General features: G+C 40.7%; 2 protein-coding genes across 6 annotated transcripts in view; one reads left to right on the top strand and one right to left on the bottom strand.

Moving 5' to 3' along the window:
* The window catches only part of RAVER2 (ribonucleoprotein, PTB binding 2), a 78,712-nt gene extending 65,946 nt beyond the window's left edge, over window positions 1-12,766 (top strand). Inside the window, exons 10-15 of the mRNA XM_030574085.1 lie at window positions 372-637; window positions 3,926-4,037; window positions 4,567-4,712; window positions 5,359-5,448; window positions 9,154-9,279; window positions 10,321-12,766. Coding sequence (XP_030429945.1) covers window positions 372-637; window positions 3,926-4,037; window positions 4,567-4,712; window positions 5,359-5,448; window positions 9,154-9,279; window positions 10,321-10,449 — 869 coding nt within the window. The 3' untranslated portion in view covers window positions 10,450-12,766. The remainder of the gene's footprint in view (window positions 1-371; window positions 638-3,925; window positions 4,038-4,566; window positions 4,713-5,358; window positions 5,449-9,153; window positions 9,280-10,320) is intronic.
* A 102-nt stretch (window positions 12,767-12,868) lies between these two features.
* JAK1 (Janus kinase 1) overlaps window positions 12,869-20,297 on the bottom strand; it is a 97,170-nt gene continuing 89,741 nt past the window's right edge. For all 5 annotated transcript variants that reach the window (XM_030574083.1, XM_030574082.1, XM_030574080.1 and 2 more), the window contains 8 exons: window positions 20,108-20,258; window positions 19,108-19,202; window positions 18,369-18,561; window positions 17,558-17,682; window positions 16,490-16,662; window positions 15,740-15,857; window positions 15,128-15,238; window positions 12,869-14,342 (listed from right to left, as the gene is read on the bottom strand). In XM_030574083.1, coding sequence (XP_030429943.1) covers window positions 14,241-14,342; window positions 15,128-15,238; window positions 15,740-15,857; window positions 16,490-16,662; window positions 17,558-17,682; window positions 18,369-18,561; window positions 19,108-19,202; window positions 20,108-20,258 — 1,068 coding nt within the window. In that variant the 3' untranslated portion in view covers window positions 12,869-14,240. The remainder of the gene's footprint in view (window positions 14,343-15,127; window positions 15,239-15,739; window positions 15,858-16,489; window positions 16,663-17,557; window positions 17,683-18,368; window positions 18,562-19,107; window positions 19,203-20,107; window positions 20,259-20,297) is intronic.

Below are 20,297 nucleotides of genomic sequence, written 5' to 3'. Positions count from 1 at the left end.
GCTGTACTGTTTTCCTGAGCCCACAGGCAGATCACTTAGGGGCCTCTGCTGCTGCTGTTCATAGCTTTCTTGAGTAGCAGAAAACAAATGAACCCGACCCTGGTCAGTTTCACTTCTTAGCTTAGCAGATGTTTAGACTGAAATAGCATTAAATACAGATACAGTTTTCTGTTCTAGCTTTAGTTTTAAATTAAGCTCCGGGTTTTTATTACTGCAGCATTCCTGGCCACCAGCATCAGGGTTTACTGTTATGTGACAGCTATGAAATAGATTTCTCAATGTTTTTGTCATCATTTAATAAAAACCATAAGCAAAATGTTCTGATAAATCTTGTCTAACAGAACAGTTTCTCCATTTATGGTTGACTGCAGCATCTAATATGACTCCAAATCAAACAGCAGCAGCAACAGGGATGGGCATCTTGCCATTCTTTCCAAATCAGCCCATTGTTGGACAAGCGATGCCAGGGCAAAATAATACTCAGGATAAACAATCAACTACAGTGGGACTGTCAGAAGGAGCTGGCGCAGAGTCGCAGGCTTATCTTCAGAGCTTAACAAATTTTACTGCTGGAGACTTGCGCACTGAACATCCCCAACAGCAAAGTCAGCCAAAAAGCACTGATACAAGTTCAGGGGTAAGAAAAACCGGACATAGATTTTGCATTCCCATACTCCCACCCCCTTTGTTTTTGTTGTTCTTCCAATTACAAATTAACTGCATTTGCTTTTTGCAATATCGCCATTATAATGTTTACTGAATCGTAGAATGATTTATAAAACATTTTAAGGTCATGTGGATTATGAATTACAGCAAGGAAACATTAATGTCTTTTGCTTGTCAAAATGAATTAACAAAGAGGAATCTTTCTGTAGTACTATCATCCTCATGTACATGCCTCTTTATATGTAATGATGAAATTATCTTAGCTACAGGAAATGCCCTTTTTAGACAGTAAAAATGGAGCTCGTGTTGAAATTCAGTGTCTATAAACTAGAACAGTACCTAATGTGTGTTTCTAATCTGCATCCTCTTAAAAAACGATTGGCATTTCCTTGACATCAGATCAGGTTTAGTATTTATTCTTTCAAAGTGTGTGGATGCAGAATCAAAAATTAAAGCAGAAATGAAATGCTTTATTAAAAACTGTTTGAGATTCGCAGCCATTAACTGGATTCTGTACATGTATTTGCTTAAACATTTGAGATTTCCAGAAAACTTGAAATCTCGTAGATTATTATGTTTTGATTTAAGTTTTCTTGGTTTCCTGAAGCAGTTGAGATTACTAGCACCTAAGCAGTGTCTTCAACTACCTTCTGTTTTTAGCATTTATTTAATATATAATTATTTTAATTTTTAAATGTATGTTAGTGTAATAATTTGGGATTTTAAACAGATTATTTTTGTATATTTTAATCAGCATTTCCATTCACCTTTTCATACAGATAAAAAAGGAAAATAAACTTTTAAAACTCCAGATTATCAAGTATTCTAAAAATGAATCTGCAGGTTATCTTGAGAGGTTTTGAATCCCATACTTTTGGACAGCCTTTCTGGCAGAGATATTAATAAAGTTACTTCCTTTTCTGCATCAATTGATACAGGAGCCAGTTTTCTAAGGCGAGTGCTTTAGTACAGTGTTTCCTCAAACTGGGGTTGTCGCTTGTGTAGGGAAAGCCCCTGGTGGGCTGAGCCAGTTTGTTTACCTGGCCCGTCCACATGTCCGGTGGTTCGCTGCTCCAGGCCAAGGGGAGCTGCTGGAAGTGGCATAGGCTGAGGGACTTACTGGCCGCTGCTTCCAGCAGCTCCCATTGGCCTGCAGTGGCGAACCGCAGCCAATGGGAGCCATGATCGGCCGGACCTGCGGACAGAGCAGATAAACACACTGGCCTGGCCCGCTGGGGGCTTTCCCTACACAAACGGCGATCCCAGTTTGAGAAACACTGCATTAGTAGTACATTCCAGATTTGTACATTTTTAACAGAATGGATTTAGAATAAAATTATATAAAAATCACAGGGGCTACATGTTTCAAGTGAATATATGTTCTCCAGTTTGAAATCATCCCATCCATACTCTGGGGATGGCTGCTCAGTGGTCTCTTGTGAAATTGAGAGAGTGGTGTCTTCAGTCCAGTTCCCAGTGGACAGGTATCACGAAACTCCTAATAGTAAGGCACTAACTGGTTCCCCTCATAGTCAGTGTCAACTGAACCCAAGATTTGAATGGCCTGGAGACTGAACAACCTCTTGACTCACGGAGGTAGTAACTCTTCTCAGAATAGGGCTCTGCTACAGTGGTAGTGCCAGGTTTTAACTAAAGAAAGGATTTCATTTTCCCAGGCTGACATTCTGACACTTCTCATGAGCATTAAATTCCTTTTTAGACATATGCAAATCCATTTGCATTTTTAATTATGATTTTAAATATCAAGGGCAAAAAAATTGCCCTTATTTGAATAAACCCCTTGGTACTAGTAGTAGAAAAAGCCAACTTCCAACCCAAATGGATGTACCAATTGTTATTACCGGGTGAATTAGGGACCTGAATGTACATTAACAGTGAAGAGATTACACCCAGTGTTGAAAAGCAGGTAAAAATCCTCTGAAATTTATGTCCCAAATTATCTATTGGTGTGATGCCATTGAAGTCTTATGCCCACAGAAAATTTGGCCAAATAGTTTGCCCTCTGTGTAGGATACTTGGTACATCTCTGTGGAATCCCACTCAGTATTCTGATTGGCCTGTAAAAGAGATGATTTTCAGTTCCCATGTGTTACAGTTTGAGAGGTGACATATGCCTCAGCATAGACCAGTTCCTTTATATTTATCGATATTAATAGTAAGTGCTTCTGCATCACTATTATGACTTATCAGGAGACCCATCTCTCAAAAGTGGGGAGAACAATGTTTTCTGGCAGATGTTGGGGGTGCTGTATTTTGACAGGTATTTTAAATGTTACTAGAATCTGTGTAGGATTAGCTAACTAATTTGCCACCTGCACATATTTTGGGTATATTTTTATGCTGTAAATCAACAAATTAAATGTAAGGTTGGGCTAGTGGAGTGCTCACTAGAGTGCTAAGTAAGAATAGCTGTGTAGATGCTGCCCTTCCTCCCTGACCCCCCACCAGACTTGAGCTGCAGTGTCTACACAGCTATTTTTAGCACGCCAGTGAGAGCGCAGCTAGCCCAAGTCTGCGGACCCTGGCTAGGAGCTATCACTCCAGAATGTAGCATGCACCAAACACCTTGTGGGGGTGGTCTTTGGCAGGCAGGCTGCCTCTGGAGCTCCTGCTCTCCTGAAACAGCTTGTCCCTGTTAAGGACCTAGCACCACAGAGAGGCAAAAACTAGCAGAATAGACTCAGTCTGTTCCAGGAGCCCACACACCTCTGATGGTTTGGGGGAGTGAGTGAGTCCTCGGGTCTCTGACCCATTCCCAACTATTTTCTCCTTTAATGTAAGTATAGCTGGCGCTGATAAGCAGCTTGATCAGAAAGGCATTTTACATTAGAACGTCAGAGAAAATTCTACCTCCCTAAGTCAGAGTTCATCAGTCCTTGGTTTGCCAGAGACTTGAGTTGAAGCTAGTCATCTATCATGTGCTTACTGTTAGCTTTATTAATCTGATGGCTTTCAGTGAGGTTTTAAATATACTCAGGTAAACTAAGTTTGCAAGTTCCCCCCTTCCCCAACCCTTCCCTGCTGGTCTAAAGAGACACTTGGCTGACAAACTACTTGGCAAGTAAAAATATCTGTAATCTGAGCAGTCTATTCAGATGATTCAGTTCAGGAGATATTCTGCTGTAAAACCTGTGGAATCTGCATGTAGAGACAAGCACATGTCATTGCTTTTGTTTTACTTATGTCTTGAGTGATAGCTGAAAAATGGGTTGAATGACAATTTATAACATTTTTACAGATTCCCTCAAAAAAACAGACTTCGCTCCTGGGGGAACCACCCAAAGAAATCCATCTTAGTACCAATCCCTACTTGAATTTGGCAAGCGTGTTGCGTGGTGTGTGTCTTTCGGGTAAGCAGCCATTCCGCAAATGCTTGTCTAATACCTTGCGATTTGATTTAAAGCTTTCAAGAGCAGAGTGTGGTAAGTTGTTTCTCTGCTTACTAAACCATCCCAACAACCACAGCGTTTTGTCATTAATAAAACCTTGGATTCTCTCTTTCAAAGAACTTGCATTGAGAAGAAAAGTAAATTGATATAAATGACCCTCGTAACTAATTTTCTGGTTGAAAAATATGGTTTATACGAGTTCTTATCCGTAAAGAGATATTATGTGCTGCAGTATTTCTAATGCAAATATACAGAATTAGCATATTTGTTCAGAATTTATGTACTTTCTAGAAACTATTTTCTATCAAACATAAGATCTTTTATATTTTGGGCTAGATTTTGATTGCAGTTAAATGTGTAAGTCTGGAGTAATAAATTCCAGGTCTGTGACAATATTCTGGGTTTACACAAGTGTATCCAAGATCAAAATGTACCCCTTAATGGTTGCACAGCATGTATAAACTGAATATATTAATTTTGTTTTGAGCAGCAGTTGCCAGCAAAGCAACTAGTACACAGCAGCACACTGGACTTTCAAGCAACATAGTGGATGCTGCAGTCTCTCAGGGAACTACATCACAACATGCAATGGAAAACTACTTTAATTATTCTCAACAGTACGGGGATTATACACAGGTATGTTAGCTAACTGTACTTTCCTTCCTGTAATGGGGTGCTTGGTATATTTTTATTGCTTTATTACACAGAGATAACTGAAGTTACACTGTAGTTGCATGTGGTTGTTTTGTGTTCTACTTGGAGTAGGACCTGTTGTAAAGACATCCCATGGCTCTGTGAAGATGGTGGCGTTACTTGGCTCAATGGTACTATAAATTATAGAGCATTTTGATCAGTTTTTATGTAGTTAATAAACAGGATATTATCACTCGGGTCCTGGAATCAATTTAGATGACAAGTGCAGAATGAAGTCTTTTTCACGAGCTGTAAGATAAACAAATTCCAAACCAATGAATCAAGTTATTTAACGTGTGATGGGCATCACAAACATATACTATACTAGATGAGGTTCAGACGTATAATTGTTCTATATCTTCTGGGTGAGTAGAAGACTTTAATCTGACACCTATCACATAATCACTTAAAACATATATTTAAACTGTTCTGTTAGACTTTTATTATTGGTTTTAAATCTGTTTGTGTGTGTCTTGGAGAGCTTTTGTCTTTAATTAAATCTAGTACCCTGTGAAGGTCATGGGAAACTGGCATAAAGTAAAATCACCATAACAGGCAGATGAACTGAACCAGTTTTTTTCATTTATAGGAGGCTGTGCAGCTGTGGTATCAGCATTATGCGCAGGCATACAATGCTACTCAAGCAAGAGTAGGTGAATTTGAAAATGAAGCTTCTGAGGTAAAAGTAAAATGAGTTTCCTTCCCATTTCCATTGACTGCTTCTCTCCTTTAGCATTAGGGTACGTCTACGCTACGGGACTATTCCGATTTTACATAAACCGGTTTTATAAAACAGATTGTATAAAGTTGAGTGCACGCGGCCACACTAAGCACAATAATTTGGCGGTGTGCGTCCATGGTCCAAGGCTAGCGTCAATTTCCGGAGCGTTGCACTGTGGGTAGCTATTCCATAGCTATCCCATAGATCCTGCAGTCTCCCCCGTCCCTTAGAATTCTGGGTTGAGAGCCCAGTGGCTGATGGGGCAAAAATCATTGTCGTGGGTGGTTCTGGGTAAATGTCGTCAGTCATTCCTTCCTCCAGGAAAGCAACGACAGACAATCATTTTGCGCCCTTTTTCCCTGGATTGCCCTGGCAGACGCCATAGCACGGCAACCATGGAGCCCGTTCAGCTTTTTTTTTTTTTACAGTCACCGTATGTGTACTGGATGCCACTGACAGAGGCGATACTCCAGTGCTACACAGCAGCATTCATTTGCTTTTGCATGATAGCAGAGACGATTATCAGTCGTTCTGTACCGTCTGCTACCGGTGTAAATTGGCAATGAGATGACGGTTATCTGTCGTTCTGTACTGTCTGCTGCTATCATGGGTGTGTCATAAACAGATAGTTAAGGGTTAATGTCTCTTTTACCTGTAAAGGGTTAACAAACAGGGAACCAAACACCTGACCAGAGGACCAATCAGGAGACAAGATACTTTCAAATCTCGGTGGAGGGAAGCCTTTGTTTGTGTTTTTTGGGTTTTGCTTTGTTCTCTCTGGGTCCTGGAAGGGACTAGACGTGCAACCAGGTTTCTTGCCAATCTCCCTGCTACAGTCTCTTATATATTCAGAATAGTGAGTATTTTAGTAAGAAAGGTGGTTATAGTCCTTTGATTGTTTTTCTGTATTTGCAAATGTGTATTTGGCTGGAAGTATTTTAAATTGTATTTCTGCTGGAGGAGGCTTTTTCTCCAGTTTCTATAAGCTGACAAACCCTGTAACTTTTACCATCTAAATTGCAGAGATAACTTTTACTCTTTTTCTTTTTATTAAACGTTTTGTGTTTAAGACCTGTTTGATTTTTTCCCCCTGTTGAGGCTTAAGGGAATTGAGTCTGTACTTAACAGGGAGGGAGGGGAGAAGGGGGAATCCCTTTGTTTTAGATTCATGGAGCTTGAATCTGTTTTGCCTCTGGGTGAGGAAGAAAGGGGGGGGGGAAGGGACATTCCTCCCTGTTTTAAGATTCAAGGAGTTGAATCACGGTAATCTTCCAGGGTAACCCAGGGAGGGAAATCCTAGGAGAGGCATGGGTGAGGGAAGGAGTTTACTTTCCTTGTGTTAAGATCCAGGGGGTCTGGGTCTTGGGGGTCCCCAGGGAAGGTTTTGGGGGGACCAGAGTGTATCAGGCACTGAAATTCCTGATTGGTGGCAGCTTAGCAGATCTAAGCAGGTAATTAAGCTTAGAGGAATTCATGCTGGTACCCCAACTTTTGGACTCTGAAGTTCAGATTGGGGAAAGATACTATGACAGGGTGCCCCTGGCTGAGGTTGGCCGGGGGCGCAAAGGCAAAAATGGGAATGACTCGCCGAGTCAATCTGTCCTTTATGGTTTCTAAAAATAGAGTCAGTCCTGCCTAGAATATGGGGCAAGTGTGCTAGAGAAGCAGTGTATCAGAGAGCACAGCTGCTCCGTGCCAGATCCCGCAGAAATGATGAGCTGCATGCCATTCACGGGAGGCCCCCTGCAACAACCCCACCCGTTGCTTCCCTCCTCCCCCAACCTTCCTGGGCTACCGTGGCAGTGTCCCCCCCATTTGTGTCATGAAGTTATAAAAAATGCAGGAGTAAGAAACACTGACTTGTTAGAGAGATAAAATGAGGGGGAGGCAGCTTCCCGGTGCTATGACAGTCCAGGCAGGACATTAAGCGGTGCAGGGGAGAGGAGCCCAGCATGCCACTGCTATGACAGTCCAGGTGGGACAGAATCTTTTCTTTGCACAGGAAAGGGAGGGGGCTGATGGAGCTCAGCCCCCAGTTGCTATGATGAGGACGGTTACCAGCCGTTCTGTACCATCTACTGGGAATTACCGAGAATCATTCCTATTATCACCCAGGAGCCCCCGGCCAGCCTCACCTGAAGCCAGCCAGGAGCACTCACGGGTTGATAACAAGGACGGTTACCAGTCCTACTGCACCGTCTGCCACCGAGGAGGGGAGAGGAGTGGATACTGCTCTTCACTGCCGCAGCATTGCGTCTACCAGCAGCATTCAGTAGACATAGAGTGACTTTGAAAGAAGTCAAGAAACGATTTCTTTCCCTTTTCTTTCACATGGGGGGGGAGTACATTGATGAGCTATTCCCTGAACCACGCCGGACAATGTGTTTGAACCTACAGGCATTGGGAGCTCAGCCAAGAATGCAAATACTTTTCGGAGACTGCTGGGGACTGTGGGATAGCTGGAGTCCTCAGTACCCCCTCCCTCCCTCCATGAGCGTCCATTTGAGTCTCTGGCTTCCCGTTAACACTTGTCACGCAGCACTGTGTAGCCTGTAGCTTTTTTTTCCAAACGCTTTGGCATTTCGTCTTCTGTAACGGAGCTCTGATAGAACAGATTTGTTTCCCCATACAGCGATCAGATCCAGTATCTCCCATATGGTCCATGCTGGAGCTCTTTTTGGATTTGGGACTGCATGGCTGATCAGAGCTCCACGCTGGGCAAACAGGAAATGAAAATCAAAATTTCGCAGGGCTTTTCCTGTTTACCTGGCCACTGCATCTGAGTTCAGATTGCTGTCCAGAGCGGTCACAGTGGTGCACTGTGGGATACCGCCCGGAGGCCAATACCGTCGATTTGTGGCCACACTAACCCTAATCCGATATGGTAATACTGATTTTAGCGCTACTCCTCTCGTCAGGGAGCAGTACAGAAACCGATTTAAAGAGCCCTTTATATCGATATAAAGGGCCTCGTAGTGTGGACGGGTACAGCGTTAAATCGGTTTAACGCTGCTAAAATCGGTTTAAACATGTAGTGTACACCAAGCCTTAGGATGCTACATGTGCTTCAGCACTAGTGTAAACAGAAAGGACCAGATTGTGTGGGGAAAATGGTGCTGGAGAGTCACTGTGTGGATCCCAAACACACAGTCTTTGGTATTCCCTAAGCTTTCCTGTACCTTGGATCCTACAACCCAAAGTTTTCACTATGTGCTGTAAAATAGAGCAGGAGTGCATTAAAAATGATCGTACATTGCAGCCATAGAACAGCATAAGTGAACAATCAAGTTATTTCCCGCTAAGATATTATTTAGGAGCTATTTAGCTCTCACATTGTTATAGACCCCCACTCGGTGCTGCAGTGCAAATGATAGGCAAAACCTAAAAAATACAAAACCCAATTTCCCCCTTAAAAAAAAAAAAAAAAAAGGATTGTGTGCAGAAAGATTTTTAAAAGTTCCTGTATCAGACTCAGTGAGAGAGATAAATTGCTGTAGGCCTGAGCTCTTTCTGAACAAAAAATTCTTTCCTTTAGAAACTTGGCTTAACTCGGATATTTCCATATCTGTCCACTGATAGTTACTGTAGTCAAATAAGAGTAATTACTTAAAAATAGATAGTTTTGTTTTGACCTTTGGTTTATCATGGATCTTCTCCATTTAGGAACCTGCTATATCTTATGGAGACTACAATACTTATTTGCAGGTTATGCCTTCATATTACACTGGAGCCCAGGGATCATACCAGCCAGGCAGCTTTCAGCTTACTCCACAGAATCCATTACATAAGGTGAGAGGAGAAACTAAGAGTGATTTCAGACATGGCCAAATCTAGATGCAGGTGGTAGCATGCCATCTTTGTCTCTTGCTGCCACCAAGTGGCTAAAAGATAATTAGGACTTTTGAAGGTCTAAACGAGTATTGTGCCAACTACAAAATGTTTTGGCAAACTAGGGCAAACATGAACCTGGTGGCACCTACCAACCAATTCCAAAGCTTTTCTATTTACATCCTGATTAGGAAAGTCTCAGGGTAGCCCTGACCTTGTGCAGGATCAAATCTAGATACTGGTGGTAGCACTTGTTTGGCAAGAACTGGCAGAGATGTACCTTGTAACGAAGATGGCCAAGGGCTATGGATGTTGCTGTGTGTTGTGCACGTAGTAAAGGATTTCACTTTAAGTTCCCAAACACAGGGCTGGAAACTCTTGTCATTAGGTTCCATCCAGATAGAGTTATCATAGCCCAGAGAGGAAAGAAATAGTTCAGGTGTTTAAGATAACAGCTGCTTTTCAATCTTCCTTTTTCTAGTTAAAGGAGGAAAGTTCATAGATGAAGCTGATGTTAGACAGCTTGCTCCCAACCTTGTATTAATGCCACATTCCACAGAAGGCAGTCAGAGACCATTCCTTTGGCATGGACTAAACAAATATACAGTGTGCCTGGGCATCCAGAGACTTGTCTGAATCCTGGCATTAGATGATTGATTAACCTGTTGCCTGAAATAAAGAAAGCTCTTTATTTCCACACCCAAGCCCTGCTCTACATGTTTTACAGCATCTGTAAAGCACATTTCAGAGCTGAATTTCAGAGAGACCACATCGTGTGCGTGCATGTATGAATATATATATATATAAAAGTAAAAGAAAGAAATCAGGATGGACTGGGATATTAGCACTTAGTGGCAATGATTAGCTATTTAGTCTAAAAGTTCTAATGTCATTTGTGCGTAGTATAAAACACCTCAGCTTGCAACTCTTTATAAACACAAATGATACTGTTTTCTCTGATCACTTAGTTTGGGTTGTCACTTACTTTCTTCTTTTGCACAGGTGGCACCAGTAAGAAGTGAAAAGCGAAGCTACTCACACCTCATTTCTTCCCCAGAAGCTGGCCCAGTTGAATATATTGGCCAGCACACTCAGGGCACAGCATCAAATTATGCAGAATCCTATCTTTAAAAAAAGCGTTTGAGATCCAATCAACCAATCCTGCCTTAAAGCCAACAGGTGACCTTTTTGTACCTCTGTATTTATTACTGCCTTAACTTCATACCCATCAATCTTTATATAGGATGACATATTCCTAAAAGGAACAATTCAGGCAAATTTTCCAAATAAATTATATGTAGCAATAAAGACAATTAGTTGACATTTTTTGCTCATTATTTGCCTTGTTACATAATACAATGGTGTCTCCCTTAATATATGATCTTACTGTAACTTGTCAGAATTGACAATGATTGTCTTATGCCTGCAAAGAAGTTTCCTTTGGTGATTGTTGATCATGTGTCAGTCAAAAGCAATGAAAATAGTAGCAAAGGAGACTTTTTCCTTGTTCCTTAGATGAGGAAGGTGAGATTGTCTTAGCCATTATTTTTTAATGTGCTTTTCAGTTTTACCTTTTCCAGAGTTGAGCCTTCTGCACTTAGATTTTTAAAAATATAAAGACTTCCCCAAAACATTGGAGAGACACCAGATGTATTAAGGTAGAGCCCATGAGCTTTTCAGTAAACATTGTTTAAAATAGTTTGTTATATTTTGAGCCTACCAGCATCAATCTAGAATACATAGGCGCTAGTTAGAACAAAGGTGTAATCTTAGCTATTGATATTCTTTCCTAAGAGGGGGTTGTCATTTTTATATGCAATTGTTTGTGAATTAACTTTTCTGCCCTAATCTTCTTCTGAAATCTGTGTAAAATACTAGGTCTTGCTAACCACTTGATTTAAACTGGTGTGAGAGAGTCTCCCAAATACTAAAATGCAAAAGCTACCCTCTACTTGGTGATGAAAATTCAATGCGCAGGAACAGTAAGATTAACCAAAATAATTGCAACCACTTTGTAAGCGGATTAGTATAAAAGTTGCTCAAAAAGAAGCTAAAAATTTAACAGCCGATTTTTTTTTCTCTAATTTCTGGGTTGTTCAGACAGTTGAGGAGGAAATGCTGCCCAAGCCCACTACACCTGTCCTAGTTTGGTTTTGTTAATCCCACTTTCCTGTTTTTAAACTTCATCTACTCTGTCTCCAGGTGTCAAACTTACTTTTACAATTTGCTTCAGCTATCCTCATTGGTCATTTGGGACCCAAAGTTGTGAATGCTCTTGATTCCCATTGACTTCAGGATTAGGCCTTTATCATGTGTTCTTTTGGAATCAAATAGTCCTCTTTAGACAGGACTAATCTCTACTCACTCAGCTCTCAGTGGCATTTATGAGTATGGTGCATATGATACACCATAGAGACAGCTGGGTTTATTATTTACACCTTTTTTTTATATATATATATTTTCCAACCCTTTTGAACTCCTCCCTTCAAAAGATTTTCATTGTAGATGCCTTCTCTCACCATGAACTTTTCCTACTTCCTTGTCCCTGCTACCCCCCATTCTCTTGCTTTTTTTTTTTGCTTTTTTAATAGAGGGTCATTTTCTCCAAGGAATTACCTCTCTTGATAACTCGTTCTGTACTCAGTCTCCACCCGCCAGAACTGGAATACTCTTTTGCCTTTGCCTAGTGCTTTTCTTTCTCCCTGACTTGGGCACTGGGCTGAGAGGTCCATTCAGCAACTTTCAAAGCTTTTTTTTTCCTCTCTCTGACTTAGTTTCTTTATCTTAAATTTGATTTACCAGCTCCAAGTCCTATCACCAAATTGCCTTAAATCAAATATTATTTTTTGCCTACAATTTTTGTATCTGCAGAGGTGGAAATCCATGTTTTCATTACAAATTATGAATAAGACACTTGCAACTGACCACGTGAATTAACTTTCTTGTAATCCCTTTGCAACTCAATGTTTCCATCTTTGACTAAATTGCAACAATAGTGTAACGGATGTATGTAGGGCCCCAGCCATGTAATGGCTGTAAATTTAATTTAATCTCTTTATAGAATTCCAAGGTTATTTTTTAAGACATGTTTAAACTTTACTGATTTTTTTAAAAAAAGAAATGTCTTGAATAAACTCGAAGTTTTCTGCAGTAGCTCAGAGTCAGGACTTTTTTAGAAAACAGGGTTGCTTTGTTATGTAAATGCTCTGCACACCTGCCTTAAGACAGCAGAATAGCAATGCATTTGATATTGAGAATGATTGGTTTTGTTAGATTATTCATGTATGTATTGATTGATGTCAAAAATTCACCTGTAGTATTTTGTTTAAACTATTGTATTTGCAACTTTTCAGAACTGTAACCCTTTTCAACAAAATAAATTACTGCTCCATTTACAGTGGAATTTGTGTGAAAGGACAAAATCTCCAGCCTACTCTCACTCAGTAATGTATCATTTTACAGCTTTGTGCTATATAGCAAAGTTTCAAATTTATCTTCCCTAAAAAAGTAACAGCTTTACACAGTGTACTTTATAATTAACGCACACACATGAAGAAAAAAAAATCTTTATTAATTTGTATAAAGAGTAACAAAGTGCATATAGATTCTGCTCAGGTTCATAAGTGAAGTACAGAAATAAAAAATAATACTGTAAAAATGAATCCTACCTGTTTGGGGTTCAGTAATTACATTTATACTTTAATATGTAAAAACATTTTTCAGTTATTACCAACACTAAATGTGTCCTCTAAGCATTTTCAGAATCCAGGTTTGGGGGAGACAATATTGCCTAAATTCTAGGGAGAGGATTAGCAAAAGGTTGCCTGTTTGAATAATCTACCATCAATAAAAGCTTGGCAAATTCACATATGACTTCAGTGTCCTTGATTCAACTGCAAAACCTGTTCATGGTCATACCCAGGCTGGCCCCACTGGTTAACTATATATGTGGTAATTGCATAATTTGGCAGTCTGCATACCAAACTGGGATCCAAAAGCAGCTTCTAATGCAATAAGTGAATAATCTATATACTCATTTAATTTTTGTTCCTCATGTTTTTTTAAACAGGTGTTAATAAATGCAGTGGAGTGCAGGACAGAAAAACATCTGGCCTGAAAAAACATAACACAATGAGGATTTTCCTGGAAGCTGAGGTTATAGGATGCTGTAAAAATGGTGGAAAGTATTTAGCTTAGGGGTTTGTTTTTTTATTTTAGTAAAAGTAAAAAAGCTGTAGCACGAAACTGGGTTTCTGCAATGAAATGCAAACTCAAATGTTGGTAAATGCTTTTTTTGGAATATTTACATGTATAGGTTTTATTTTTTTAAATATAAAAACTCAGGACTTCAAATTGTAGGTTAGATAACATTGATTGATACAGTATCTGAACTGAATGGTATGTGCCAAAATATTTTGGAAATGCAGATGCATCGAATGATGACCTTTTTTGCCCAGACAGACAACTTTTTTTTTAAACCTTACCACTTTCCTAAAAATTATTTGAAAAGCAATTAAATTGCTATGGAAAGTTCTGCTCAATCTTCTGAGTTAGTTATTCAGGAAAATCATTTTAGTTGCAGAACACTTGTTTAATGTGCTTCATCTGTTGACATGCAATGTGACTTGGGACCATCATAAATTCCCTTTCTTGACACAGTTCTTTCCAATTTGTGTTAGTTCAGTATAATCTAAGCGCTGGATGGGCTGATCAATGAACAAGCCTTTTTTAATAAGTAATACCCTAACAAAAGCAAAGTTTTCTGCTAGGGAATTTACACCAAAAAAAGGAAACCACTGGAAAAAGAAGCCGTTAAACATGTATTAGCATAGCCAGAGTACAAACTATAGTAGTTAAAATAAAAGGACCTGTGCATTTATATTTGACATACATTTAAAGCACTGACCATACAAATATGTTAATTATAATTTATTTATAAGTGCTTCGAATCCTTGAATAAGATTTTGGAAGGTCGTCCGTTCACCTGGATTATATATCCAACATTTCCTCATCAGTTGGTCCACCTAGCAATGAGAGAAAACATGGAAAGGGTGACTAGTAGACTGTCCACTTTCTCAATAAAGGACCAGCTCCTCAGCTGGTATAAACAGGAGCCGCTCCACTAAAGCCAACAGAGCCATGCGGATTTACACTAGCTGATGATCTGAGCTGAAGTGAGCTTCCGCTACATTTTTAAATCAAAGCTATTTGTCCATCTGGGTTGACAATCGGGCATATTATCTATGAGAACAGGTAGAAACAACTGTACCACCTTGACCGAGGGGTACTTATAGCATTGCAGGCTATATGCTGTACAGAACAAGCGAGCTGTAAAGTATTAAGAGTGTAACATCAGCTTAGTAAATGTGATCACAGGTGCTGCTAGTGGCTGGGGCCTAGTGACTAAAAGCCTGATTCACCTCTCAGTAAAATCAATAGGAAGCATCCTTTGGACTTCAGTGGGAGTTGGCTCAGGCACTAATCCCCAGCTCCTTACAAGGAAAAGGAGCTGTCCTTTAGCACAAGGGGTAGAGGCCTATGATTATGGTCTCGATAGTCCCACTTTGACCCGCTGGCGTGAATGGCATGGCTGTATGAACACAGCCTCCGTGTAGTACGCTCTATCCTTCAGAAATCAAAGGACTATATAACGAATCATATAGGACCTTAAAGAGGTTTTTGCTTTTGTGGGGGTGTCAGACTTTTGGAATCTCATTAGGAACATTTTTTTTTTTTAAAACATAACGCTTCAGAAAGCTTGAGAAGAAAAGTTTGCTTGTATACATTTGGCTATCAATCTAGTTTATACCTCTTCTGGGGAGTTTGGTGGCCGGGGCAAGCGTTTTCCTTCTCCTAATACACGTACAAGCCGCGTTACTGTCATCTGGCCTTGAGTTGGGCCAATCATTTTCAAAAACTCCTGTAACAAGTAAAAGCCACATGGATCATTTATTTATAATTCTTGCCAAATGAATCCATAAGAGTTAAACTTGACATGAGAAATACTTAATCTCTAGTTATAAACCCGTATTCATACAGTATTCTCATTTCTTTCCCATCCAATCAGGAGAATACAGGAAGCACAATTTTTTAAACATAGCTTCCTTAATGAGACACCTAATACCCGCATGTAGATACTCATATTTTTTTCTTAAGCAAAAACACGTTTACTGACAGTTCGACCATCCAGATGCAAGAGTCTATGTTTGAAAAGAGCACTCCAGACCTTTTGTTTCCATAAGCTAGAGAAATTCATTCCACCGCTTCATTGATTTTGAGTAAGCAATAAGGTAATGATTCAGGTCCCGTTTTTTAAAACAAAGCTCAAGTTGCTATTTTTTAAAAGATATGAGCAGAATTAGTGTTGAATTAAAATTCAGTTGCTGATGTTGAAGTAACATTTCCGTTTACAACCACTCACCGCCATTGGACTAGACTCTGAATCACAGTATGTCAGTAGTTCATAGAGGGTCACTCCAAATGACCAGACATCTGAAGCAATGTAAAACTTGCTCTGAAGCAGACATTCTGGAGCATACCTACGGATATAACATGGCTCTTTTAAATTTCAGTAAGTGCTGCACAAATCACTCAATACATACACTCCTGCTGTAAAAGGTAAAATGGATGGCTTAACTCGGATGCATTTAAAATAATTTGCCTATGGTATCATTTGTGTGGAATAAATCAATATGTGAGTATATAAAAGGAATTACACACACCCTCTCTCTTGCCACAAGGCTTGAGCTGCTGCACAAGCAATCAAAATATACAACCCAGGAAATACAGCACATCAGTATAAGAACAGCCATCCTGGGTCAGACCAAAGGTCCATCTAGCCCAGTATCCTGTATTCCAACAGTGGTCAATGCCAGGTGCCCCAGAGGGAATGAACAGAACAGGTAATCATCAAGATCCATCCCCTGTTGCCCATTCCCAGCTTCTGGCATATAAGCCAAATAAAATGTTAAAAAGAAATATAAAGTGTAATCATTCAAAATAAGGGGGGGGGGTGGCTATATGGAATGTGTGTGTGTGTTTTACTTAACTTTGGAAAACATGACTTATCGAAACAGAAAAACAGTTCCAGAAAGCGTTAGGCTCCTGGAGCAGGGTGAATGACTACATTACACAGACTATTTAATGAAGCTGAGTTGTTGTATCCCATTACCAAAACACTGGACTGTCGAGATCGTCTTTGACCGTGTAGTACTCCTTATTGGTTTCAATTACTTTGGTGAGGCCAAAGTCCCCAATCTTCACTCTGTTCTCACTTTCAACAAGGACATTTCTTGCTGCTAAATCCCGGTGAACATACTGACGAGAGCCCAAATAATCCATTCCCTGAAGAGGGAGGAAAAAGGCGGTTACACTAACATCCTGAGTATTCAGGTCCACATTGCTTTCCCTACCTTCTCTTCTACCTCACTCACTATTGACACCATCATCTCTACTGGTGGCCCTTCTTTCTCTCCTCTCCTCCATTTTGTCAGTCTGTCCTCAGCTGCTCCTCCCTCTAAACTCTGCCCTTGGGTGGCCTGATCTGCTTTTCTGGCCTCTACTCAGTCTCGGACCTAGCTGTCTTTCCAGCATCTATTCCCCAATGACCCATTGATTTCAAATTTAGATACATCTAAAATGTTATCTAATTGCCAATCACCACTCCCTAATACACCGTTCTCCCAAGCTCACAACCTGGCTGTCACCTCCCCTCCTCACCTTCCTAACACACACTTCCACGCCTGCTGTTGTGACCACATCATTCCACTTGCTCCCTCATTTTCTGTATTGAGTGCACACTCCTTGTCCTTGCTTCTGAGATCCTGCACAGCTCTCCTCTTGCCTACTGCTTGGCTCTTGTTTCCAGCTCCTCTGTGCTCCTCCCATGGTCCTCCCTCCTGGATGCTCCCTTTTGTCCTGCCACGTCTCTGCTTAGCAACTTTTCACTCCCATCCTCTTTGCTGGAGCTGCCGCTGGCTTTTCTGTGTGCTAACCACCCTTCCCTTTCCTCCTTCAAAACCACTCTTTTCCATGAGCTCACTCCGCAGCAGCTCTCCACACTGATAACTATGATATCCCCATTATGTTTCAGCTGCTGGACACATGGTAAGAGACATAAGTAATGCAAACCCCCTAGGAGCAGGGACCTTGTCCATGTACACCACTCTCCCTCCCCCCTTTTTCAAGTACTTACAAATTACACAGACGTGCTGCCGAAAGACTCCATGTCCAGGCTTACCTTGCAGATCTGAACAGCATATCTTAGCTGATGTTTCAGGGTGATTTTGCTCTTATTTCGTGGGAGATATTCCTTTAGGCTCCCAGAAGGAAGAAACTCCATTATGAGTTTAATCCCACTTCCTCCTGAAAACATAGTAAGAATGCTCATTTTGCCATAGGTTTAACTCCAACACTCATCCTACCAGGCTTGCTCAACAGTTCCCACCTTAGTGGCATCTAAGATACCGGGGTTTTTTTTCCTATACTGGGAATTATTTATATTCATGGCTGTATTGCCCCAAGGCTCCAATCAGTGTCGGCAACACCCCTGGTGCTGAATGCTGTATAAATTTATAAGAAAACACAGACCCTACTTCAAAAGGCAGATAACTGTGACTCTCAGCCAAATACTGATTTTTTAAAATAGTGATCATTGTGACAGCTGAAGAATCCAGGCATGTTTAATGAGACAGAGCCAAGCAAAGGATTTAATGTAAATATGACCTCAATAACATTGGGCACCACAATTGCTTTGATATGAAGTATAGTTATTATGTCTGTGCTTTCTTAATAAATGCTCTATTTTCCTCGGGATTGTACCTGAGCCATAATTAATTGTCTACATGTACATTTTTTGTGAGGGGGCAGCCAGTGTGGCCACTTCAAAGTTTTGAGTGCATAAAAAAGGGAAGGGGAGAAACGTCAGAGAGATTTTTTAACTCCTATTCCAAGAAGAAAAAAAATCTAATTTCATATCTGGAGTAAGTTTTATGCTGAACTTTAGAACGAAAAAATTTATATTTTGCATCTTCTTCTACTTGAAAATTTACCATCTTCTATGCAAATTCCCTTGTATTTCACAATGTTTTCATGATAAAGATTTCGCAAGATTTCAATTTCTTTCTTCAGATCAGCGATATGATTCCCACCACTCTCAGGTTTCAGGGACTTTACGGCCACTTGCTCTCCGGTATTATCACCTTCTGGATCATACCTGCAGAGTTCAACCTTGCCAAAGTGACCCTAATTTTAAAAGAAAAAAACCATTTTGGACTCTGATCACTAGCCAGATAATGTTCAGTGCAATACTTCAGGCATTTACAATTCAGTTTTTCTCATCATACTACAGAAAGGGTACATCAAAAAGAGATGACTGGTGATGCTACTCCTCTGGGTAACAAATTACCAGAGAATTCTGATCACCTTGAGCTAGATTTTGCCCCAAATCTGTGTGCAGAGTGCAGCTTCCATGTTTGGCTCGTTCCTTTTTATCCTGAAGGAGTTAGCCCTAGATGCCTGTACTCACGCTATCCCAGTCTCTGTGCAGTGGAGGCACCTGTAAATCATCCCCTTCCCCACCTCTCCAACAGCCCTACAAGCAATCTGCTTAAAAGTGCAGACCACCTCTTCTTCCACAAAGACTCCTCTGCACTGGGAAAATTCCTCAGTTGGCCGGCAGTGGGGGCATCCAAAGGAGCCATGCTGCCAGGGAGCAATATCAGTGAGAGACAAGGCTCAGTCATGTGTCTGCTTCTTGATGTCACAGCCTAAACATGCCGCTCTACTTACCTCTCCCAAATCGCGGATTCTTTTCAAAAATCGTTTTTCAAAGAGAGTGGGATCGACCTCTGCGAAAGGCTTCTTCTCAGAGACAATATCAGGATCTGATATGGAAACAGCATCAACACAGTCTAAGTTAGACCAGGTCCCACAGAGCCCCCTTATTCCTTAGATTTTACTCATGTCCACAGCTCTTGACTAATGTCTATCCCTGCTCCCAGTGGACACTTCTTCCCTTGAGTCCCTCCTCCTCCTCCTCGCTGAAATGCTAGAAGATTCCTCCCTCCCCTCACTGATTGTTTGCCCACCTCCTGTTCTGCTGCTTGTCTCAATGCCTAGCTCTTGCTAAGCTACTGGGTCTTTGGGGGTTCGTCTTCAAGATTCAGAATTAGACTCTTAGTTGCCCCATCTGCAGAAGGGGATGAGTATTTTGAGTAGTCCCACATCTCCCTTCCAGAGCTGAAATAATGGTAGCGTCTGACAGAGCACTCTGAACATGAAACGTGCTAATTAACAGAATAAGGACTAAGTAAGAGGCTTACTCAGTACTGGGAGCAGAGAAGTCCAAAGTAATGTCAAATTTCCTTTGAAAACATGATGCCTTTTGGCAACTTCTCTGCAAACTGGATCAGATCCACAGTTTTCTGTACCTACATTTGTGCCTTGATTAAGATTCCCAAATGACTCCAGTCATATTGGGCCCACATAGCCTGATATACACAATATCAAAACTGGCTGCAATTCTTTCAGCTCAGCTTGACTTAACCCACAGGCAACGTAGAAATTACATAGCCTTTCCACATACCCACAGACATGTTTTATTCCCATTGTTTCAACAGTATAAAACTCACCCCCTCAATAGTACCGAGTACACACGGAATTTCTGCTACAAGTACGTGTTGTCATGGTAAATCTTTGCTAGTACGTGAAGTTATACTAAAGTACCCAACTTAGCCAAATAAATCAACTTTCCTTTAATATCAAACTAACAAGCAAAATCATTTCTTACTTTGTTCTTCCACTTTATTGATGTCTCTCATAATTGCTCTGAAAAACGGTCTCTGATTGGGGTCATAGTGCATGCACTGCTTCATCAGATCAGCTAGTTCCTTGCAGGATGGTGTTACCAACATGAAGTGCCCTTCGTAGAACCTCTCCTTCTGTAAAACAAGACAGAAAACCCAGCATGGATTGTAGAA

Source organism: Gopherus evgoodei, chromosome 8 (assembly GCF_007399415.2).
Source record: "Gopherus evgoodei ecotype Sinaloan lineage chromosome 8, rGopEvg1_v1.p, whole genome shotgun sequence".
Taxonomy (NCBI): domain Eukaryota; kingdom Metazoa; phylum Chordata; order Testudines; family Testudinidae; genus Gopherus; species Gopherus evgoodei.
This window is presented reverse-complemented; position numbering and strand designations above follow the sequence as displayed.